The sequence below is a fragment of the Salvelinus sp. IW2-2015 genome, unplaced genomic scaffold, assembly GCF_002910315.2.
Source record: "Salvelinus sp. IW2-2015 unplaced genomic scaffold, ASM291031v2 Un_scaffold1462, whole genome shotgun sequence".
Classification (NCBI taxonomy): Eukaryota; Metazoa; Chordata; class Actinopteri; order Salmoniformes; family Salmonidae; genus Salvelinus; species Salvelinus sp. IW2-2015.
The window spans coordinates 183,238-208,956 of NW_019942923.1; the positions used below are offsets into that span (position 1 = coordinate 183,238).

At 42.5% G+C, this 25,719-nt stretch overlaps 1 protein-coding gene across 1 annotated transcript in view; it reads left to right on the forward strand.

The window, feature by feature from the left end:
- Window positions 1–25,719, forward strand: part of LOC112070933 (E3 ubiquitin-protein ligase RNF123) — a 119,513-nt gene that overhangs the window by 67,592 nt on the left and 26,202 nt on the right. The window contains exon 23 of the mRNA XM_070439182.1: window positions 7,047–7,154. Within this exon, the coding sequence (XP_070295283.1) occupies window positions 7,047–7,154 (108 nt within the window). The remainder of the gene's footprint in view (window positions 1–7,046; window positions 7,155–25,719) is intronic.

Consider the following 25,719-nt stretch of genomic DNA (forward strand, 5'->3'; position numbering starts at 1 on the left):
CGTAGGGGGGGCGGAAAAAACAGTCGCACACTGCCAATATAAAAGCTGTAAAGACAGATACGTAACAGTCCAGCACACTGGCCAATATAAAAGCTGTTAAAGACAGATACGTAGACAGTCCAGCACACTCGCCAATATAAAAGCTGTTAAAGACAGATACGTAGACAGTCCAGCACACTGCAATATAAAAGCTGTTAAAGACAGATACGTAGACAGTCCAGCACACTGCCAATAAAAAAGCTGTTAAAGACAGTATCGTAGACAGTCCCAGACACTGCCAATATAAAAGCTGTTAAAGACAATACGTAGACAGTCCAGCACACTGCCAATATAAAAGCTGTTAAAGACAGATACGAGACAGTCCAGCACACTGCCAATATAAAAGCTGTTAAAGACAGATCGTAGACAGTCCAGCACACTGCCAATAAAAGCGTTAAAGACAGATACGTAGACAGTCCAGCACACTCCAATATAAAGCTGTAAAGACAGATACGTAGACAGTCAGCACACTGCCAATATAAAAGCTGTTAAAGACAGATACGTAGACAGTCCAGCACACTCCAATATAAAAGCTGTAAAGACAGATACGTAGACAGTCCAGCACACTGCCAATATAAAAGCTGTTAAAGACAGATACGTAGACAGTCCAGCACACTGCCAATAAAAGCTTTAAAGACAGATACGTAGACAGTCCAGCACACTGCCAATATAAAAGCTGTTAAAGACAGATACGTAGACAGTCCACACACATGCCAATATAAAAGCTGTTAAAGACAGATACGTAGACAGTCCAGCACACTGCCAATATAAAAGCTGTTAAAGACAGATACGTAGACAGTCCAGCACACTGCCAATATAAAAGCTGTTAAAGACAGATCGTAGACAGTCCAGCACACTGCCATATAAAAGCTGTTAAAGACAGATACGTAGACAGTCCAGCACACTGCCAATATAAAAGCTGTTAAAGACAGATACTAGACAGTCCAGCACACTGCCAATATAAAAGCTGTTAAGACAGATACGTAGACAGTCCAGCACACTCAATATAAACGTAACAGAACGTAGACAGTCAGCACACTGCCAATATAAAACTGTTAAAGACAGATGCGTAAAGGCTTTAATAGAACATGGGATATTGGCAACTGCAGTGCAGGACATCCTTTTCTCAAATGATCAGACAATAACAGGCGATACTAGGAGGGTGATTGTCCAAGGTCTTGTACCTATATACTGAACGAGAGAGTGTGTGTGTGTGTGTGTGGTCTGTGTTGTGGTGTGTGTGTGTGTTGTGTGTGTGTGTGTGTTGTGGTGTGTGTGTGTAATGTGAGGGAAGACAGGCAGAGCTGGCATTGATATAGCAGTTGTAAAATTTTTGCACCCACACACTTTCCTACCATGAAATATGTGCCAAAAGTATTTTTAAATGCTTCGATTATCTGTCTTTAACAGCTTTTATATTGGCAGTGTGCTGGACTGTCTACGTATCTGTCTTTAACAGCTTTTATATTGGCAGTGTGCTGGACTGTCTTTTCTTTAAAGTTATATTTGGTATTTATTCCAAATGACACCTTTTTCCCCCCAATTTTTAGTCCAATTACTTTTGACCAGAACCCTATAACGTCGTGCACTAAATAGGGTACCATTTGGGATGAACACAGTTGAGCAGAAAATCTTAAAGTCTTGGAATGAGAGTCCTTTAGATAACGGTTATTTGCCTATCAGAATCTTCTAAAGCCATGACATCATTTTCTGGAATTCTCCAAGCTGTTTAAAGGCACAGCCAACTTAATGTATGTAAACTTCTGACTTCATCTGTATATAGCCATTAAAAAAATCTATATATTTAAAAAATCCTGTTTATCTTATTTTCCATATTTAGCAATTCATATTTGGAGTAATGTAGGCAGTTTATGCAGAGGATTTTTACCTCTCGCCATTACCAAAATTACATTATGGCAAGCAATTATTATTTTAGCAAACAATTATTGTAATCCATCCTATATTGTCCCTGACATCTTTGTCTCCCTCGCAACAGTTGTGGGATACAGTTGCACCATCCCAGAGCTCATCTCAAGAAAGATCTTGATTTTACAAATGTGTGTACAGTTGCAGCTGTATGAGAAGGCCTGCAAAACAGAGCAAAAAAAATGGGTAGATTTGATTAACCATTGTCACGTGCTAGGTGATGGAGGTCAGATACACCCCTTTCCCCTGAAACACCCACAACATGATCCCCCGTAGAGACCGTATTCCCAAGCATCTCTGTGCAGTCAGACCTTTGATTTTGTGCCACACGGGCCACAATAATATACCCCCTCTCTGAATGTCAGAGTGTGACCCCCCTCCCCTCTCCATGGGTTACTACAGCTAGAGTTGCCAGTACTGCCACTGCCTGGGTGGGGGGCACCCCACCGGAATCCCCACCGGCTAGGTACAAGGTCTCAAGGTTCTCATTAGCAGCTTTGTGTATTTCCTTGTTTATTATGTCTCCCATCAGGGGGCTCTGGCTTTGCAGGTCCAACCCTGCCTGGCATGCTCCGAATCTTGAGGGGGCGGTGCAAAATATATGATTTTGATTGGTCAGAGAAAAACAATTGGTGTCAAAATATCAGAATTTTGCTGCCTGTTGTAGCCTGTATCTAGTCTGGTTGACTTTATCTAAGTTATATTTTATTTATTAACTGTAGTCTTCATCTCTGTAGGAATATCCTGCGGACATGAATGACATGACACAGTTAGAGGAGGTTAGAGGAGTTGACTACAGCACCAGACTGGTAGTCAAATATAAATGTCAAATACTTTCACGAAAAACACTTGACAGTATGTGAGGTGTGCTTTGTTTAGCTTGGAGTTTTCAATGTGAGGACTATTTGATTGGCTTTATAGAAATTATATATTGAGCTGTATTTGCATACATGATCTGACACTTATATAATGAATAAATATTTTTTTAAAGTATGAAATAAAAAATAAATAAATACTACAATAATAAATCATATGAATACAATAATAAATAGATAAACAGTGAATGTGTAATGTCTATTTCCTGTTCTGTACTACTATGGCGATTTAAAAAGAATTCACCCAGCTGTGTCGATGTGAATGTACAGTGCATTTGGAAAGTATTCAGACCCCTTCCCCTTTTTCCACGTTTTGTTAGGTTACAGCCTTATATTCTAAAATGGATTAAATAAATACAGGTGTACCAAGCTTGCAGCCTCATACCCAAGAAGTCTCAAGGCAGTAATCGCTGTCAAAGGTGCTTCAACAAAGTACTGAGTAAAAGGTCTGAAAACTTATGTAAATGTGATATTTCCGTTTTTTTTTTATTTTATTTGTAGCGCATTAGAAAAAATGTCTAAACCTGTTTTTGCTTTGTCGTTATGGGATATTGTGTGTAGATTGAGGGGGAATCCATTTTATAATATAAGGTTGTAACGTAACAAAATGTGGTAAACATCAAGGGCTCTGAATACTTTCCGAATGCGCTGTATATGTCACTAAGCTGTGTACCGCTACTGTATATGTCACTAAGATGTGTACCGCTTACTGTATATGTCACTAAGCTGTGTACGCTACTGGCGTATGTCCACTTCACACGTAGATCCGCTCCGCACTGTATATGTCACTAAGATGTGTACCGCTACTGTATACTGTCACTAAGATGTGGTACCGCTACTGTATATGTCACTAAGCTGTGTACCGCTACTGTATATGTCACTAAGTGTGTGGTACCGCTACTGTATATGTCACTAAGCTGTGTACCGCTACTGTATGTGATCTACTAAGATGTGTACCGCTACTGTATATGTCATCTAAGATGTGTACCGCTACTGTATATGTCACTAAGCTTGTGTACCGCTACTGTATTGTCACTAAGAACTGTGTACCGCTACATGTATATGTACTAAGATGTGTACCGCTACTGTACTGATGTCACTAAAGATGTGATACCGCTACTGTATATGTCACTAAGATGTGTACCGCTACTGTATATGTCACTAAGCTGTGTACCGCTACTGTATATGTCACTAAGATGTGTACGCTACTGTATATGTACTAAGATGTGTACCGCTACTGTATATGTCCAAGCTGTGTACGCTACTGTATATGTCACTAAGCTGTGTACCGCTACTGTATATGTCACTAAGACTGTGTACCTGCTACTGTATATGTCACTAAGTGTGTACCGCTACTGTATATGTCACTAAGATGTGTACCGCTACTGTATATGTCACTAAGAGTGTACTGCTACTGTATATGTCACTAAGCTGTGTACCGCTACTGTATATGTCACTAAGATGTGTACGCGCTACTGTTTTGTCACTAAGATGTGTACTCGCTCTGTAATGTCACTAAGCTAGTGACTGATATGCTACGGTAGAGTTTCTTACTATTGGTAACTCACGTATGTCACTAAGCTGTGTACGCTACTGTATATTGTCACTAGCCTGTGTACTGCTACTGTATATGTCACTAAGATGTGTACCTACTGTATATGTCACTAAGATGTGTACCGCTACTGTATTATGTCACTAAGCTGTGTCGTACTTTAACGTCTAGGTGTCTGCTACTTATATGTCACTAAGATGTGTACTGCTACTGTATATGTCACTAAGATGTGTAGCTACTTGTATATTGTCACTAAGATGTGTACCGGCCATGTATATGTCACTAAGTGTGTACCAGCTACTGTATATTCACTAAGATGTGTACTGCTACTGTTATGTCACTAAGCTGTGTACCTGCTACTGTATATGTCACTAAGCTGTGATTCACTGCTACTGTAATCTGCACTATGCTACCACATATGCTACTAGATCTTGTGTGTACTCGTCATTTCACTAAGATGTGTCTGTACTGTATTTCACTAAGCTGTGTACTGCTACTGTATATGTCACTAAGCTGTGTACGCTACTGTATATGTCACTAAGCTGTGTACTGCTACTGTATATGTCACAAGCTGTGTACTGCTACTTGTATATCCTAAGATGTGTACCTGCTACTGTATATGTCACTAAGATGTGTACCGTCACTGTATATTCACTAAGATGTGTACCGCTACTGTATATGTCACTAAGTGTGTACTGCTACTGTATATGTCACTAAGCTGTTAGTGTGATGCAGCTGGTTGGGTTAATGAGTTCACTAGGAGGCGTCACACTGCCGCGGCTGGATGACAGCTCACGTCATATATGCACTCAGACGTGACGTAAAAAGTATGTACTAAGCTGTGTACTGAGACAGTTGTAATGAGCACGGAGAGTTAGGATGTAATGGCTAGGGTTCTCCACTGGAGCAGAGTATAGGCAGGGCATATGGCGAGAGATAGTAGGCTATGTACTAAGCTGTGATAGGAAGCTCACCATAGCTACACCCGTGTGTATGATCACTCACAATTAGACTGTGTATCGTTAGTGCTATTGGTCGCTCGTCGCAGACGTGTGTACCGCTAACTGTATGGACTCGAGTCTAAGTTCCTCATTGTGTATCACTCTACGCGTTGCTTCCGCTCCACTCTTGGATATTTAGGAGCTCTGTGTGTTCATTCATTGGATGACCTCACACTCGTCACTACGACTGTCCTAAGCTGTGTACGCGCTAACTGTATATGTCACTAAGCTGTGTACATGTCACTGTATTTAGATGCTGTCTCAAGATGAAGGCAATCGTTATAGCTAACAGATGGCGCAATGCTGGATGTATATGTCACTAAGCTGTGTAACCGCTACTGTCGCGAGAGGTACACCGTAAGTGGGCTATTATACTCAAAGCTCACTTGTTGCTTCACTAGAGTCGAGAGCACACATTGTCAGATCCAACTTCATTTGTCCTGACGACTTGTTCACTACAGTCACGGGAGCGGAACACACTGCCTAATCTGGAGTATGATAGGCCGGTTATTGACACGTTGTTGCAGTGGTAACCTGCAATGTATTTGTCACTAAAAGATGTGGTACACAACCTTGTACGGTCAAGAATGATCGCGAGGCATTCGTCACGATACTGTCCATGGAAACGCTGATGGCTCTGAAGGAGATAGAACGGAGGAAGATGAAAGACGTAGGCAGCTGTCCAGCAAGGTAAATACACACCACCACTCTATTACTACATCTGTTATAAGAGACATTATCAGCGTTCTGTTTAGATGGCAACGCTGCCCAATCCAGAAAGATCCAATAACTACTTTATCATCAATTTATCTAACTGTTAAGTATAATAGTTTAAAATTAGTATAAGTGTCCATGTACGGGGAATATCTGTTGTTCTGAAGAACAGAAGAAGAGAGCCGTTGCCCCGAGCAGACTAAATACGACTGTCCGGCTTATCAATCTGGGCCCAGCAGACTAAATACACTGTCGCGGTCTCTCATCTGGGCCCAGCAGACTAAATACACTGTCCGTGTTCTCAATCTGGGCCCAGCAGACTAAATACACTGTCCGTGTTATCAATCTGTTATGTATCATAGTTAGGGTCATGTGTTTTGTCACATGATTTTTAACCTTTTATTTGAACGTTTTTTTGTTGTTGTAAACTTTCATTTTTGGTGTAATTCTCATTTCTGGAAAAAGGCTTTAAATAGAGGTTAAAATTCAAGGTATGTGACACGATCAACCAAAAACACTGGGCCTTAATCATAGTCAGTAAAGTCTATTGCAGTATATAATGTAGTATTTAATACTACTGCTAATACTATCTACTATGTTTTAATGCAATAGGTACTGTATAATGGTAGTATAAACTACACAAAACCATTTATATTATTGTATAACCTAATAGTTGTATTCGTGTAATGTTATTTTATATTATGTTTTAGTATAATAGTCATGATCTATTGACACCAGTGTGGCAGTTTTTTTTTTTTTTCTAGTTAAACTTTCTGTGATATTTTTTCTCTTAGTAGGAAACATGACCAGTGGTTAGGTCCTGGGTTTATGTGTACGTTAACGGTCTGAATCAACACTCTTGTTTATTACAGTGCTATAAATATTTGTCCTTTTTTACGAGGCATGTCTTTGTGTCACACCCTTTCTTGTCCATGTTAGAGACCAGACATCTTGGAGGAGCTGCTGAAGAGTCAGAAGGTATTTGCTGAGAAGCTGAATCACCTGAGTAGAAGACTGGCCTGGATCAACGCTACCATCTACTGTAAGGTAGGAAAGAGAGGCTACCCAGCACCTCTACTGTCAGGTAGGAAAGAGAGGCTACCCAGCACCTCTACTGTCAGGTAGGAAGGAGAGGCTACCCAGCACCTCTACTGTCAGGTAGGAAAGAGAGGCTACCCAGCACCTCTACTGTCAGGTAGGAAAGAGAGGCTACCCAGCACCTCTTATTGACATAACGGATGTGTCACTAGATAAGGAATAATCATCTGTCATCCTGTTATGCAAGCTAGCAGTACACTCCTTTCCTATCTTGCTCAGCTAGCCAACGAGTCGACCGAAGCCGCAGGGAATTCTTGCAGATAGAATCGTCAGGTTACTAGGTAAAGTTATTAGCACCGTTATGAGGAGGCTTTGTTGCGGAATAGAAAGCCGACTCAGATTTGACCTTTTGGAGCTGTATTATTCTTGGATTAGATCGGGGAGGGAATATCGTTTAGCTGCACAGTCAGTCGACCACGAGCTAATACACTAGGTCTTATTCATAATCAAGATTTGTGTCTCTCCTAAAAACGTGATTCGTATGTCGAACCGTTTCTCTAGCCCTTTGAGCTGTTATACATTCGGCAGGCGTAACGCCGTGTCATGCATGGTCTGACTCCGTCTTTTGAATAGCATGCTTTTATCATCGCCATTTTGTACAACTATCGTAATCTTCCTCTGTCTTGTGCGCCCGTAAGTGATGTATTATGGTGACTTGGTCCATCTTAGAGCGTGCGTGGAGGACAGTTCGAAGAAGCACGATTGTCACAGGACAGTGTCCGTACTGATCGATACAGTATGATGAGCATTGATCTATCTTTGCGTAGAGAATTGATCAGGATTGAAATCGCCCGCAGCTATAATAGAAGCACACCATCATATCTGTTATAATCAAAAGCCGTTTCAGCCTCAAGAGTGAAACCCTGCAATAGATATCCCTCCAGCAAATTTTACCTTGCCAGAGGATCACCGAAACACATCTTTGCGCCTGTACCGCAATTTTGACTACACTTGTAACTCTGTGCGTCTCAAAGTCCGTATGAGTTGTACATCGCAGGCGCATAGCATGTCATCTTAGTACTAACCCTAGGCGCTAACTGTACGACCTCCTGTCCGATAACCAAAGGCCGAGTATTTAAACAGCATTCGTAAGGAGTCTTGCCACGCGTTCGTATGTGACAGAGATCCGGTGAGAGTTTCCTGTCATCTAGTGATATGTTTCTTTTTGTCTTGTGAGTCTGAACTGACGCACCTTTCTGTTGCTGCGATATATGACTACGATTACATTCGTTCTTTAGTACGCTTGTAGCGATAGTGGAGGGGCTCGTGATTAGGTCATTGTTACTCCCGTTGAGCCTTACGTTCGGTGAATCGGATATTGTGCAGATCGAGGCAAAGAATGTTACGGTTGGTGCCCATGTAGCTCGAAATGTGTCTTGTGTCCATTAATCTGTCTGCTGTGAACGTGATGCTTCGCAATGACCTTAAGATTAGGCTGCGGGCGCTACGTGGTATGTATAATTAGGTCTTGCGAACAAGTTTGGGTGTCCAGTGTGCTCATACACCTCGCCGTTGTCGTGATGGCTCTATGGTACTCGGTCACCTGTTCAGGTTACCAAGAGTCCGTTGGCTTATCTCACGATGGAATACATAACGGAGAGTGGCTTCCCAGGCTTGTTAAATAGAGCTGGTATCGCGGACAATAGGCGCGACAGTTTCCAAAATAGGGGCACGCACAACGCCACACATCATGACCCATACACAGCAGCACCTTCACGCCTTCCTTATAGAGCTGAGTATTTCGAGTTGTAGTTGATCATAGAGATGATTTGTTACATCCATGTAAGCGCACTATGTGTAGGCATCTGTGAGAGGACACAACCCAGGGTGGCGCGGACTGAACCTGGACTGGCTCCGATCTAATCTCATCGACCGAGTCTCGTGAGGCCGTAGGCTACTAGTGAATTCTTACTTTACGGTTATGTTGCCAAGTATTCATGCTGCATGATATAAGTCTTTAAGCTTGTTAACATATTTATCGTGTCGTGTTTCCTCTATCCCTGCTCGATAGGCTACCTGAATAGCTTGCTGCTACTCGATACGGCACAATGCTAGCACGCTGCTCTCTTTGCTCAGAGGCCAATGAGTGTTGTTTGATCTAAGGCAGGCATTAAACTGGTGTCCTGCTTCTGCTTATATAGGCCAATCGGCGACCTCGTGTTGCCTGTGCTTAGTGTCTGAGGGTGTGCCTCTCTGCTTATACAATTCAGAGAGGAGGTGAGAGTCTGCTCTGCTTAGGGCGATGTGTCTGCTGATCTCTGTGAGGACGTCAGGTGCATGTGCGACGTCTCTAGTTATTCCGAGCACAGGCTGATAGTTTTCCTTTCGTAGCAATCACAATGTTCGTGTCAATAGAGCTCCGTTGGCTGCCTTGTTATGAGAGTCACATGTCTTGGCTGCTCTATGTTAACAGTTGGATGAGGTGCTGTCTGTCCTCGTGTTTATAGAGGACAATTCGCGCTTGTCGGGACTGCTATATGTGTGCTCATAGGTGCACAGGCTCAGGCGCTACCTTCATTGTGACCAAAACAGCCGGCGTGATGCATTGCTTATTCTCGTCATCCAGGGCCAAAACGTGTTGACAGTCGGCACTATGCTATTGGCCTCTGGTGGAGGCAGTGCGCATTTACGGCTCGTGATCCCATCCTATAACCAGAGCTAATGGTCTGCTGCGTCTGACACAGGGGATTAGGGTGTGCTTGGCCCTGCTGGTTTTAAAGAAGGCAAGTGCATTCTCTAGTCGAGTTAAAACAGTGGGGCTCCAGGTGGTCTGCTCAGCTAGTCCTACGTTTTTTACAGAAAGGCGTCATGTGTAGTGCCTCGTGCCTCTTGCTCAGAGGACGACGTTTGGTCACTTCTTCTGGTTCAATGAGTCAGGATCGTTGGACTCGTCTTATAGGTGGCAAGGGCTGTGCACCCCTTCTCCAAACTTGTTTCCCTCAAGCTCCCGACGAAGGCCTCTTTCTAAGGCCTAAGGCTGACGCTGGTTCTTCCTACTTTGAACGAGCCGTGTTTCGATGACTTTGCTGGCTGTCTAAGTGGGTTCGAAAGGCAATGCGAGCATAGGCTCCAGTTACGGGGTATATGGCGTACGCATCGCCCTCGTGACGATCAGTATGCACAGCGACGCCGTGGGTCCCGTTCTGTGCTCTGTCGTTGTAGGAGGCCAAGGCCGTGCCGTGCTCATCCTAACTTATGTGCGCCAGCGTAGTCACTTGCTATCTTCCTAATTGTTAATGGGACCAGCCAGGACGATCAACACTCTTAGCTCTTGACAAGGGCGACGAGCGCTGTGGTAATCTCTGTCTGCTTGAATTAGAGCAAGAGTCGTGGTTATCCTGTCATCTCTTAAAGGCCACAAGGCCGGTTCTGAGATCTCTACAGAGTGCTTTAGCGTGCTAGCTCAGTTAGGGCATACGTGAGGTTAGACGTGCAGAGTTTAGAACTACGCGACGGATCGTGTGCTAGGTGACTCAGATTTGCAAGGTGCAGGGCAGTCGGCTGCCTCCGTGCATTGGATAAGGGCGCACACGGTGCGCATGCGTGGGCTTAAAAGTCCGGAACTACGCAGCCTATTTTGCAGGGCAGTGCTTCCATCGTATGAGGGTATAGTGACCAAGGATGAGCTAGTCTACTTCAAGGTTAAGGGCAAGGTGACGGGATCTAGCCTCTGATATCAATGTGCAAAGCGACGTGACACGATGAAGCCTCTGATACAAGGAAGGCAGATAAGCGTGGCTCCAGTTGCAAGGCAAGCATGTCTGAATGGTCAGGCTACTGTCGTCTGAACTTTCTGTTAATTAGCTCACAAGTGGATAGCTCGAACTGCCTAGGTTTAATTGGCGTCCATACGCGTGTACTCAGATGTTCTGTTAAGGGCACAAGACTTAGCTGCGTACTGTTAGAGAGAGCGCATGGTCAGTGCCTTTGCTCTGACTTCTGAGATTTACAATACATGCGATGCTATGAGGAAATCTCGTGCTTTTCCTATTACTTTGCTATCGTCTCACCCCATTATTAACTGGACTAGGTTTATGATCCGGATTTCAGAGACATTGCACAACTAGTTACATGATTGGTTTATCATGCGTGTCATAGAGCTCTCTATTGTTAGTATAACAGACCTTCTAAAACTATTCTTTCCCTAGTTATCATAAATCAAACGTTTAAACACTTAGATATAACATTATATTTTCTATGATGAATTATTTCATCTTTGCAAACAGTTAGCTACGTAGAAGTCATCCAACCGCAATTAATTATACATTAGTTCAAACAAAATAGAAGCCTGTTCTTAGGCCCTTTGTACATTATATTTATTGAAGGGACCTCAATTTTGGAGTACAGAGACCCATTTCTTGTGATCTATATCTAAAAGGATTACCACTATAGCGCCTAGCCATAACAACCAGATAGCAACAACACGCTGAGCAGCAAAGAATGTCCTCATGTTCTCAATTTGGACGTCCCATTCGAGTATGTAATATATTTAGAATTTGCTTTTCCTCTAAAAGCTGAACACGTATGCCTTGGATATTACACACGATGCCCACAATGAGGTTTTATATGACGTGAGAAGCTCCTCTACTATCTTAATACCAAGATATACTGCAATGTTCAAGATGAAGCATTTCTCACTTTATAGCTCACTCTGGGTCTTGTTTACGTCTCGCTCAGAGATATGCTTCTAGTGTTAAACAATTCTGGTAGTCGATATCAGAGACAAATCAGAACATATCAAGACATAACGAGCCATGTGAAATCCATTTTATTCTATAAAAGGTTTCTATAATTTTATTTATTATTGCACACATTAGTCTCAAGTCTCATCTCTAAGATGTATTCGTACCTTTTGCCTAGATACTCTCAAATACTATTATTGCCTACCTATATTCCAATACTGTATTTCATTTATCATCATTTCAGTCTCTTGTGATCAAACTACGCGCTCCTCAATCGACTCACTGCAAAAGTCAGATCAAAAGTGCTCACCATTTCCCAGCAGAACAGGAAATAGTTCTACATGTTGAGAAACTTATCTATTCATTAACTTTATATTTAATACATATTATAATCAATTACATTATGTAACAGCCATCTCACTCATTTGTTCATGAAGCAGTCTTGAGCAAACTTGCCTAGTATCTAGTAGTCTTCGAGACTATTACAGCCCAGAAGTGCATACGTGAGGTGTCTCAAATGCTGTCTCTAGTAGGTTGTGAAGAAATGTATTAGTTTGCACTCGCCAAGACCGTCGATACTCTACACACCTCTCTTTTTTGGGCCTATGGCGTTAAGATACAGCGTAATAGTCTTGTCGTATTACTTAGTGGATTGTATCCCACGTGCAAAGTTTGTGTATATAACTCTATTTGCGGTTCTCATCAAATAGTTATCGATAGCCGATATAATCACTTAAGTATATATTCACATCACTGTCGGATTTCAACTTTGACTGTACCAATTCATATTATTAAATATGTTCAGTACACGTATTGTTTAGAATATTTGATATTCTAAACTCGTGTGGAGTTGTGTACTCGCTTTTTTGTACAAAGGATGCATCTCCACCTATACCTTATTCTGTTTTCTACCACTACCTACATCTCATATATATTCATTGACTGAAAAAATGATTCTGATGCCACTGCTTGAACTTGGTAATTTCTCCAGCAAGTACATTATCTAATTCTCCTTAGAATCTTTGCGGATTATTCCTACAGCTTCTAACGGATTTGAGCATTTGTCTCCCCTGCCCTATGACGACTTAATGCTTGTTATGATTCGATGAGATACTCCAAAGTATTTTATTTCAACGGAGCGTGTTGTGATATTAATATTGGCTATTCGTACAGTTTATTTTCTTATCGATCATTCCGTCTAGTGATTCTTGTTTAATATTTTTGATAGTAGTAATTTAGTAACACATTATCAATTGAGATATACACGTTCCAGTCAATTTACCCCTCTTGCTGAAAATCCAGACTTAAACTTGGATATTTGAAAACAATGTCGTTTATTCGCCTCATCTTTCTTGGCCAGTTAACCATGATCTTCACTTCTGTCCTCCAGTCCAATTTTGCAGGTTCTATTCGATTATTTGATAACACTAGACTTTATGCTGTTAACACTATGCCAGATAATATTTTACATGATAGACGTGATGTGCTGTCTAGGTTGATCACTCTTTCCTCTTCCTCTTAGCTAAGGCACCTACAAAACCGAGAGAAATTATTGAATAAGGCCAATGGTTTTGTTTAGGCATAGTAGCCGAATCGAAATAGAAATTATCTTTTGATTAAGATTAATGATCGATTTCTCATAATACTTATGACTGTCACTTGGGCCTATGTCTTTTGGTTTACGTATTTTGGACCGCTTCAAGCTTTTAGTGTGACCAACTCTGCTGATCTCGTGTGGTCCTCTCCTCGATCATGCATACCACCTGCTTTTCATTGTCAGTCTAAGGAGAGTCCATTCGATATGTAGAAACTTCTTTCCCATGTAAAATATCTCCACCACATTACTTCTATCTTCTTTGCAACTATCTGTACTACGGCATCTATTGTCTCCCTATATTTACCCAAGAGCTAGAAGTGTGAGTTGCTTTACATACATACTGTCTTCTATTCCTTCTCGTATGTTCTAAAAGATTAAGATCTGACAAGACCACTTTTACAATCCAGTCATAGCTATTAGGCATCAAATATATTCAACTACAGGGTGTTTCCGGTAACTGTCGGAGTCGCTGTAGGCTCTTGCCACAAGCTCACCTCTTTATACAGCAACTCTGCTACGTCCTCTGGCCGGCTCTGCCTTTCTTCCTACCCATCATATAGTACAATGCCAAAACAACACGAGACCAACACACACAAACACACTACTCTAATTCGAATTTCCTGCACCCACAACCATACCAACACTTCACAAGCCCAACGCACATACACACCTCTTGACCTGCACACAACCCCTTAGCGTCGGTGAGTACTTATTCGCATACCACAGTATAAGTTAGATATCTTTACTACAGTCCTCACACATTAGTTAAGCAGACATACTGGCAAGCAAGCTCGTCCACGATAACTCGAAACGATGTACTTCTATTCAAGGACTCATCGATCAATAATTTTGAGGTGGATAAGAAATCTACCTGACACATGACTAAGAGCACTCGATCCATTAACGTGCATCAATTATCGCCAAATGCTCAATCTTCATTTAATTCCTACTTTTAACGCAGCTCTTGTCTTTTTGACAAGTGGAGTACATTCCTCAATGAAGTTGCCCAGGCATGGATTGCTTGTACTATAGTCATAATACACGAATTAATACTGATCCATGCACAGCTTTGTAAACATACTCTTCTTTTTGGCAGCTGTGTAAGTGACTAGAGGATATCCTACCGATCAAATACCATCTCCAACTTTTAGACCTTTAGTTCCTCTCAACTATACTCTATCTAGTGTGCTTGTACTGGCTATGACCCTGTCATGCAAGTGATTGTGTCATACGAATCTAGTACATATTTCACACACTTAGAATTCTCATCAGATGTCCATCAGTGTCTCCTATTGGGTCTCCCAGTCATATATATTTACTGTTATTTTCTAGCTGGCATCCATGTAATAGGTTACTACAGTTCATACCTCATATCCTTTTTAATCAGCTTTCGCTATATTAGTCTGCAGTTTGGGTGTCACTATGCGTTTCTAAATGATCATGCTGATTCTTATTCTGTAGCGACTTTCAAACGTCCTATTGGCTAGTGAGTAGTGATGCATGTGAACTGTTGTAGTTTATACTGTAACTCATTAAGCTAGAAACATATGCTTACGTCTATGGCGAATGTGACAGGAACTGTTTTCTATGGATTATATCTGTGCCTTTATTCGCACTTATCTCGTGTTCGTATAGTGGTCCGCCCTAGTCTCCTGTACAGACCTTCTTGCTGTATATACGGTCAATTTCAGTGCGCTATTAAATGGGAATTGTGGCCTGTTCCCACTTAGACTTCCATACTACGGTTAAATACCTTTCTTTACCAGATATCGTGCTTTATGCTCAGTCAGTGTGTGGAACCTAGTACTCAGACTGTCATACATGTCTTTTGGTGAACAGTCATGATTGCTGTGATAGAGTGTTGGCGTGTACTACGAAACACTTGAACATCTACGCTGCATCTGCTTCTTTAGAACGCGATCTATTATAACTTAGTTGAGGGAGACAAGTACTATGCTGTGATTTGACTGTTCTACGTATCTGGGTCCTTAGCTCGGCTCTATAGATCACTTATCAAGCCAAAGAGAGATGTATTGCTTCAAGCCATGATAGCATGGCAAGAGTCTTGATCACTAGTCGCTAATCACGTAGAGTGCTATGTGAGAACAAGGCTTTTTTGGTATTTACAATGGCAGTGTCGCAGTTGCTGACACATGCGGTACCTTTGCCGCTCTTAGTAGCGTCGTCTCTTTAGGACAGTGGTACCTAAATATTTATTCGCACAGTGTGCCGTGCGCATGAACTTGTTTTACGCCCCTTTGCTTGCTTCGCTGTTGTTTTCACTCCACAACCCTTCTGTTAGTTGAGCTGTTTTAAGAAGACCTTGCTAGGGTGGTGCTGATAGGTGCCGTGTCTGTTGGCCTTTGTACGAGAGCATACGTTGTATATTGTAGGCAGTGTGCTGGCACGATGGTTGACAACAGATATCCTGTTCTGTATCTAATAAGAAGCTTATTATAATCTCTGCTTGCAGTGTTGCTGGAGTTGGGTGAGAAGACTTCGAGACTTTAACGTCACAATCTTGATCTTTCCGCTACAACACACAGATCCTTTTCAGATTCACAACACAACATTAGCTTCATTGTGATGCTTCTTAGGCTTGATCTCATCGTTCTCTGATCTTATAACAAGACTTAGTCTAAATATTGGCTAGATATTTTTGTGCTCGGGACGTTAACTGACTCATCCTAGTATACTTGTTAATCCTAGGTGTGTTATTGAATTGTGGACAGCGGTTACCGTGACCATGCTTGATACTGTCTTTCGAGACTGCGTGGTCGGATTAAGCCGTGCAGTTCTTGCGTTGAATGGTCTTTGCCGCAGCTCTGCCTCCGGCTAAGCATGGTGTGCGTTACGGGCTATAGGGTCCTGGGTCCTTTACGTTTATATTGTGCACACGTGGTCTGGGCCCTCTGGCTGGGCCCCTGCAGATGAAGGTCATAACGAATCTGTATATCTATGCCTCAGTGGAGCACCGCAGCTCTAGGTATTAAGTTATCCTAGCTAAATTCCAGCCGTGTCATAGGACTGCATAAAGGTCAATGGCTCTTGTAAGCGACATGGTGATTTCTATACTTCTAGTCATTGTTTGTTCGCTCTAGCTCTGTCAAGTATCCTTTGAATCGTTTTAAAACTTCAATTGTTTTGGTTATTAGAGATCTGATCAGGAGAATTGTTTGTACCTGATATACTTAAATTTCCCATAAAATATTTGAGAATAAATAGACTGAGTCCCTAAAGGAGTAATAATAATGCATATGCTCGAAATTGACAAATGCGCATTATTTGCAAATACAAAACAGGCACAAACTAAAATTATTTTGTTGCCAATAACGCAGACCTATATTTTGTGAAAACACAGTTTAGGCCCACTTGAGTTTCATTTCGTTTCTTTATGGGTTCTGTGCGGAGAGCGTAATAAGTAGAAGTGGTTACATTTGGGAATGACACAGTTGAGCAGAAAAAATCTTAAGTCTTGGAAAATGAGAGTCCTTAGATAACGGTTATTTGCCTTCAGGATCTTCTAAGCCATGCATCATTTTCTGGAATTCTCCAAGCTGTTTAAAGGCACAGCCACTTCAGTATAGTAAACTTCTGACTTCATCTGTATATAGCCATTAAAAAAATCTATTATTTAAAAATCCTGTTTATCTTATTTTCCATATTATCAATTCATATTTGATGAATGTAGGCAGTTTATGCAGAGATTCTTTACTTCGCCATTACCAAATTACATTAGGCAAGCATTATTATATTTAGCCAAAACAATATTAGTAATCCATTCCTATATTTGTCGCCTGACTCTTTGTCTCCCTTGACCAGTTGTGGATTACAGTGTGCACCATCCCGAAGCTACATCTCAAGAAAGATCTTTTTTACAAATGTGTGTTCAGTTGCAGCTGTCATGAGAAGCCTGCAAAAGCCAGAGCAAAAAAATGGGTAGATTTGATCATAACTTTTCACGTTGTAGGGATGGAGGTCAGATTCACCCTTTCCCCTGAAACACCCACAACTTAGCCCCCGTAGAAGACGTATTCCAAGCATCGTCCTGATGCAGTCAGACCCTATTATTTTGGGCCACACTGGCCACCATCATATACCCCCTCTCTGATGTCAGCATAGTGTGACCCCCCTCTCCAGGGGATTATACAGCTAGAGTTGCCATGGTACTGCCACTGCTGGCGTGGGGGGACCCCCGGAATCCCACCGGCGAGTTCATGGTCTCAAGTTACTCATTAGCCGGCTTTGTGTATTTCCTTGTGTGATTATGTCTCCCATCAGGGGCTCTGGCTCTGCAGGGTCCAACCCTGCCTGCATGCTCGATCTTGAGGGGCGGTTGCAAAATATATGATTGTGATTGGTCCAGAGAAAACATTGGTTTCAAAATATCAGAATTTGCTGCCGCCTTCTGTGCCTTATCTAGTCTGGTTTGACTTTATTAAGTTAGATTTTATTATTAACGGTCTGCATCTCTGTGATATCCTCGGACTATGAATGAATGACACAGTAGAGGAGTTAGAGGAGTTGACACGCACCAGACTGGTAGTCAAATATAAAGGTCAATTTTTCACGAAAAAACCACTGACAGTATGTGAGTGGTGCTGTTAGCTTGGAGTTTTTCATGTGGAGGGATATTTGATGGCTTTATAGAATTATATATTGAGCTGTATTTGCATACCACTGATTGACACTTATTAATGATAATAAATTTTTTTTTTTTTTTTAAGTATGAAATAAAATAAATAAATACTCAAATAATATCATGATTACATAAGATAATAGAAATAACAGTGTGTGTAATGTCTATTTTCTTCTGTGAACTACATATGCGATTTAAAAAGAATTTCACCGCAGCTGTGTCGATGTGAATTGTACAGTGCTTTGGAAAGTTATTCAGACCGCTTCCCTTTGGTCACATTTTGTTAGTTACAGCCTTATATTTCTAAATGGATAAAAATTACAGGTGTACAGCTTGCAGCCTCATTCACCAAGAAGTCTCAAGGCAGTAATCGCGGTTCAAAGGTGCTTCCAAACAAAAGTACTGAGTAAAGTCTGAAAACTTTATGTAAATGTGATATTTCCGTTTTTTTTTTATTTTTAGTTGTAGCGCATTAGAAAAATGTCTAAAACCTGTTTTGCTTGTCGTTATGGGATATTGTGTGATAGATTGAGTGAGTGAGATCCATTATTGTTCTAAACATACATATTACAAATAAATAAGACATGACAAGGCTTTGAAACGTCAACACCGAATTAAATCGATGCCTCATCTCTTAGCAACAAAAAAAAAATATTACGATAAGAGAACGTTGACATCTAGACTTACTTCTTCCTGAAACCATCGCCCAGTCTGATAGGATAAAACCCATTCTCATTCTGTCCATGTGGGCCATCTTCTCTACACACTGCCTCCCTGACTAGAGCATCTACTTTCTGCAGTGTACCGCCTAAACTGTAGTCACTCACCATATGATCACTAAGATCAGGAGTGTGTACCGTACTTTAGTATGGTTCACTAAGCTGTGTCCGCTACTGTAAGTGTGTGCCGACTAACATGGCCGGGCAATAAGGTATTGCACTAACCGCTCTTTGACACCCCCATGAGCAATCTCAGTACTACTATGATGTTTAAGAGCGCTACAGTGACAAATAGTCAGCGTGAGAGAGTAGGGCACACTGATATTCGTTGCCCAAAGCTCCATCTTCAATTAATCATACGTCACTCAAGCGTGTGATTTTCCTTTATTTTTCGTGACCCCTGCATACACTAGATACTGTCGATAGCAGACTAATTCGTGAGCTGAAAAGAGGGTCTTGACTGGTAGTTCTATCCGTTACATGCCTCTCTCCTATTATCTACCACTCAGCCCAGCCCAGCGGTCACAACCTCGAACACTCCAACTTTATTCTTCCTGCTTGGATCGTTATTCTTAGAGAATGCGCTTGTTTACCGCGTGACGTGTATGTTACTCGTCTGAGTATGCTCACCCTGTATCACCCCTTGCTCTTCTCATGATATATGCTCCGCCCATCTCTGGGCCTTATCCCTCCCGGTCTGACTTTTCTCCGCGCTGATGTTTACGCTACCTGTGTATATCGGATCCTTCTCCTACGATTGCCTGGATGTGCTGCCTTGTCTCACCTGGATCTAGATGTGTATGTCAGCTAAGTAATGGTGGGGCTACCCCATGTATCTGCTTTTTATGGCTCATCCTTACAGATCGCTTGTATCCGCGCGTCATCGTAATTAGTCTGCTCTTGATCTGATGTTTAAGATCTTGCCGCCAGGCGCTTTAGACCATCCTGGTATATGATCTACCGTTAGAGAGAATAGGAAAGACGAATGGATACCAGCTAGACGTAGGCATTAGTATAAACATGTCACGAAACTAGATGTGGTCATCCGCGATAAAGATAGCCTGAATAGATAAGAAGGTGCACATAGATGGATAGGCGAAGAGTAAGCTACTGTAAAGAAATAACTTGTTCGAGCTCTAAGCATGGGCCGAACATTGCAGAATTCCATCTTACCGGCCTTATATCATTGATATTGACTTTGTTCCTACTTATACGCCTTGAAAGCGAGTTCAACTTGACGTACTGTATATGTCCTAATACGCATAGCGCCTCTTACCTCATCCTTGGCAATGTACCGTTACTGTGAGTATACTACGAACTAAATTCGACTTCGCGGTCTTTCGTTCTGAAACAGCTTGTAGAGTCAGCAAGGCTTTTTACGTAGGTAATCTTTAACCCATATACAGATCGAGATAGTACCGCGACTAGATCAATACAACATTGTACTTACTCGTGAGCGAGTGAGTACTTAAATCTTATAGTGAAAACCAGCGTTTTTTCATATTTGCATGGTCTCAACTAAAGCTGTGGTACCGTACTGTATTTACGTCCCACTGAGTGTTGAGCCACGGTGGGATACGTATTTCACTAGTTAATGCATATCTTCGTGTTGTAAGTGTCGCCTACTGTATTTTGTCAGCTAAGCTGGTATGCTCCTGTATATGCTCACTAAGCTGTGTACCGCTACTGTTAGGTTATGTCACGTTAATATCTGGGTGTTCTTAGCTGTCACATCCTAGAGGAATACCACTATGTCTATGTCCTTATTTTACCACTCAACGCGGTGTACACTGGTTACTGTGTAACCCGATATTCTGTCCCCTAAATGTGTATTGGTGTACCGGTGGTACTGTGAAAAACTGGGCCGACTCAAGCAGTTCGATGACCCAACATCCAACACTCGTACTAAGCTTTAAATGTCCCCACCACATCACATCTGAGCTCACCTGGGGCGTCAAGAATTGACTTGCCCAGGGCTGTCCGCTCCCTGGAGTATATGTCACTAAAGATAGCTGCTACTAGACTACTTGTATATATCACTAGACTGTGTACGCTCGAACAAACCAAATGAACCGTATATTGTCACTAGATGCCGTGATACCGGCTACTAGCGGTTTTGATAATGTTAGCTGCGATACACCTAAGCGTGCTTACCTTGCTGTGACATAGCTCGTATGGTCAATATGTCACCTAAAGGCCAGCCTAGCATGCGAAGGAAGCAACAGGAGAGTAGAAAAAACAGACTTTTGCTTGACTTGACTAGCGTATATATTTGTTAGATGGGATGTATCATGTCTATCTGTGAATCATTGCATCCTAATCACGTCCTTTTGAACGACGATTGAGGTGCTATACTGAACATAAACAGCTTTAGCCGTTTATAGCTCACTTTAGGCCTATGTATGTTCCTGTTAGCACATTGTATCAATGATGTCATTGAACAATCTCAGTAACGTGCACTCCTGATTTAGTTATGATCACTAGTGGAGAGCCTCAGTGGGTAACTGCTCATCTTGTGATAGGTATTTGAAGTCTTGATCTTGAAAGATCGGTTGGACTTGCTTGTTTACCGTCAATATCCGTCCATCTCAGTAGAGCTGGGCTCCGTAGACTGCTACTTTTGCTAATGTCACTAAGATGTGTCATACAGAGAGAGCGCTAACACTTATTGTCCACTAAGCTGATGTATGATAACTGTATATGCACTAAAAGCTGTGTACTGCTACTGTATAATTCACTAAATATGGTACTGCTTACTGTAGTATTCACTAAGGTAATTGCTGTAAGTCCTCCACCGGTGGTCCATGAAGGGTACCCCCACTAAATGTGGTGTATTCGGCCACCTCATGTCATATGTCAACTAAGATGTCTGTAATTAGCTACTGTACCTGATAGTCACTGAAGCATGTGTCAGAAACCGTCTTACTTCGCGTGATGAATATGTCGAGCTAAATGACTGGTGGGTGCCAGTTCACCGCGGTTACTCGTGTTCCTAGTGCCACTATAGACGCGCTTGCTAGTTGTAGCCGCGTCGTTGACATCATCGTGATGGCATAGCTGTCACTAGCAATAGTGTAACCGTACTAGAGTAGCTCATAGGTACAACCAAGACATGCAGCGTGTTACCGCCACCTGAGTACCTAAGTTATCTCTCCTAAGCTGTTGATGACACGACATACATAACTGTACTAATATCGTCCATATCTCACCCTAGACTGCTCTCCGTCGGGCGCCGTGTTGATTATCACCATGCATGTTTGCAAGCAGTGGAATTGGCTAGGTTGGCTATCCTTATGGTAGCCTGTTGGATACTCTCATCTGCTTGATACACTTCTTATCAGAAAGACTATAATCACATTAAGAGTCTGAGAGGTTTTCAATAATGCCTAGTAAGAGCACATGGTCTACTTAGCTAAAACTAATTTCATACTTTAGCTCAGGTAAAGTAGATGAATCCGCTAGATGATCATATTGATCAAGTACAACCGCTAGAATTCTGGTGTCTTAGATACTTAGTATTATGACAATGTCCTAAGGCTGAACAAGTAATACTTGGTCTACTCGCTGTCGAATATAGTCTCCTAAAGCTGATGTCTGAACCAGTATGTCAGACCAGCGGCTAAAGTTTTCCAATAGGTGCGAGTATACGTCGAACGAGACCTACATGGCTCAACCAGCCACATATACATAGATGCTCATTGTGAAAACAGTATTCGTTGATTACGCATCGTCACTGTAAGTGATTATGCTGATCCAAATAGAAAGTCTGGTAGGTCAGTTGTTTTTTGAGTTAGCATGCTAGTAACCTGTCTAAAAGCATCATGGCTCGAGTTTTATTCATACTTACATCCCTTGACTCCCCCGTGATGCTCCAGGCACTACTGGATCGTGTCTCTCCACTGTTAGAGCTCTTCCTCATGGTACCTTCTCTTAAGCATTGGTCCTGCAATGTCTGTGCCGCACTAAAGCGGATAGCCTCTGGTGGCTGGTTTAGTTCCACTTGTTAGTGCTGTCAGCTACATGGGGCTGTGCTTAAGGCTGTCACTGCTATATTTGCCCCCTCAGATGTTGGCATTCTACCTTGGCCTCATTATGTGAGCGTGTCACTAAGATGGTACCACCACTTTCTCCTACAAGATGGTGGCGGTGTCCGATCGAGCTTGTCACCGATGAATACGCGGCTGTGGCTGCTGAGGACTCGGAGGAGAAGATAGCACGCTCGTCCAGCAAAGAGTGTTATAGTAAGCGCCCTCAATCCTCCTGCCATGATTGAGTACCATGGTGCTCGCTTGTGTGTAGGCTCCGCTCTCGGTTGCGTTCTCGCTCTAAGATGGCCGGCTGCCCAACCAGAGATACAATATCACGTGATCTATTCTCTCAATATAATACAGCTGTTTAAAGTATATAGCTTTAAATGCTCTATTATATCGTGCGCGACTGATTGAATATGCTGTTAGTATCTGAAGACACGGGAAGAAGGCGACGTTGCCCCAGCCAGCTAGACAGTATACACCCCGGTCTGCTCTGTTGCGTCAATTGGCTGCCGCACATGCCGGGGATAACAATCTACACCTGTGTCCCGCCGTTGTTGCTGCATCTATCTTTAGGAACCCTCCCTCGGCCCTCAGCCAGAAACGTAAGGATAGACAAGAGAGAAGTGCGAGAGCTAGATCTTGTTAATTTGTTATCGTAAACTCCCCTTGGTAGGCGCGCAAGTATCTCCCTACGCGAGAGTGAGTCAGAGTCTTATGGAGAACTATAACCAACTCATTAATTCTACAGTACTATAAGAGTTCCCCGAATATAAACTCAATTGGCTCGATATCCAGCAGCTCGCATAATTTACAACGTCCTGTGTGATACACAGAAGTCTTGTCTATCGCTCTCGTTTTAGGGTGCTGTGTCTTCTCCAATGACTTTCTTTTCAACCTTTTCTTCATACATTTGTCACTAGCTATATTTTGCTTATGCCCGACTTAGAACTTTTTTCTATCTCCTTGTGATCAATGTAACTATGGATCATATATCCTAGGAAATCATTAAACTACCGAGTGTTGATGCAAAACTTCCAGTGTCTAGTGTTGAACTGAAATTCGAACCAAAAGGGAGCTCTCTAACCAAAACAAACACCTAATTATAGAGCCTATTTATGATCAAAATATCTCAGTAAAGTCCTATTTCCGAAAAATTAACCATCCCCTCAACAGTGCCAGAGTTAAAAGCCCAACGACAGAGTTGCTCTCCGCTTATAGAAATTACAACCTCTTTGTCTTCTGGCAGTTCGCAGTGTTGAGATTCTGGTGGGATCATAGCCTTTACAAGAGCGAGCGGGCCAGCATTAATGCTCAGTTTGTGTTACTATCTAGCTGCTGCTGCTAACAACGCTAGGTTCTGTGCTCTTCATATCTCCACCACAGCTGTGCCGCTGGAAAATACAAAGACAGGAGACTCAAACTGTGGTCACTCTCATAAAGGCCCTTTGGCTTCGTCGCGTACCAAGTATACAACAAAGACAAGAGTGGAAGAACACACTATCTTCTTCTTAAATGAGAAAATTAGGACAGCTTGTTATAGATAAATACAGTGTTTAAGACGTATTAGCATGCGCATTATGCATACCAGAGTTTATAGTAAAATCTTTCTCTGCTCCACATACTAATCTTACTAACATGATTCATAACTTTTAACCCTCTAACTAACTGTAGTCACAAATTTGATACTCAACGTATAAACTCACGAAAATAGCAACGTCTGTCTGTGACTGCCTCTAATATTCTGATATTCGGTGTTGTAACTGTGTTAGTTTATCACTTAAATCTTACTGTGGTTTTCTCTGCTCCGTCACTCAGTCATGATCTATTGGACACCCAGTTGGCAGTTTTTTTTTTTATTTCTCTAGTTAAACGCTTCTTTTGATATTTTTTCCTCTTAGTATGAAACGGAGCGAGCTCCTTTTTCTGTCGGCGCTTCGTGTCCTCATGCGCTTTTCTTCGTTTGGCTCAACGCTTAAGCCCGCGTCTGCCTGACACCTCCGACCATTTCCTCCCTTGTTCTTTGCACATCGGCCCTTAAATTGTCTTTCTCTCTTCGCCCCAAGCCCATGTCCCGTGTTTCGAGACCACTAGTTTCTCTAGATCCCACGGCGCGTTGACCGACGAGCACCAGATTCATGGCACGGCTAGCGACTCTGCTTGGATAGCAGTGAGAGGCGCTTACTAGTCGCTTGTGAGGCTGGCTTCCCTGTGAACACGCTGTGGAGTGCCGTGACAGATAGCACCTGTGACCTGCGGTCTCTGTCCACTCCAACGCTCCATCTACTGTGCTCATCTTCATGAGAGAGACGTGCTACCAGCACTCCTACTGTCACCGGGTAGGGAAGACTAGGCCTTCCCCAGGCCACACCCTGTGATCTGTCGACTTCGGTGCTAGCGGAGAGGGTCCTGACTACTCACCTCAGCTCCTCTTCATCTGTCACCCAGCTCCACAGTCGCAGCTTCCCTATTCTTCCCCTGGACGCCCCCATCTTCTGGCGTAGCACAGTCGAACCGGCAGAGGACTACCCCAGCACCTCTACTATGACTCGGGCAGAGCATGTAGGTCTTCCCCTCTACCACAAAGCCACCCTCTCCTCACCTTGTCCCATGCTTACGGGCAGATACGCCTCTAGTCCCATCACTCTCCACCTGTCACCTTTCTCCCTGTACGCTAAACATATTGCTTGCTACCTCCTCACCATGCTACCTCAGTCTACAGACTGTGACCACCAGCATTGACAAGTCAGACCAGTTGGCTACCCTCCCACCTCTATGTCAGGGTTAGGAATCAAGTAGGGCGCCGGAGGTGAGCTACCCCGAGCACCTTCCTGTCAAGGTTAGAA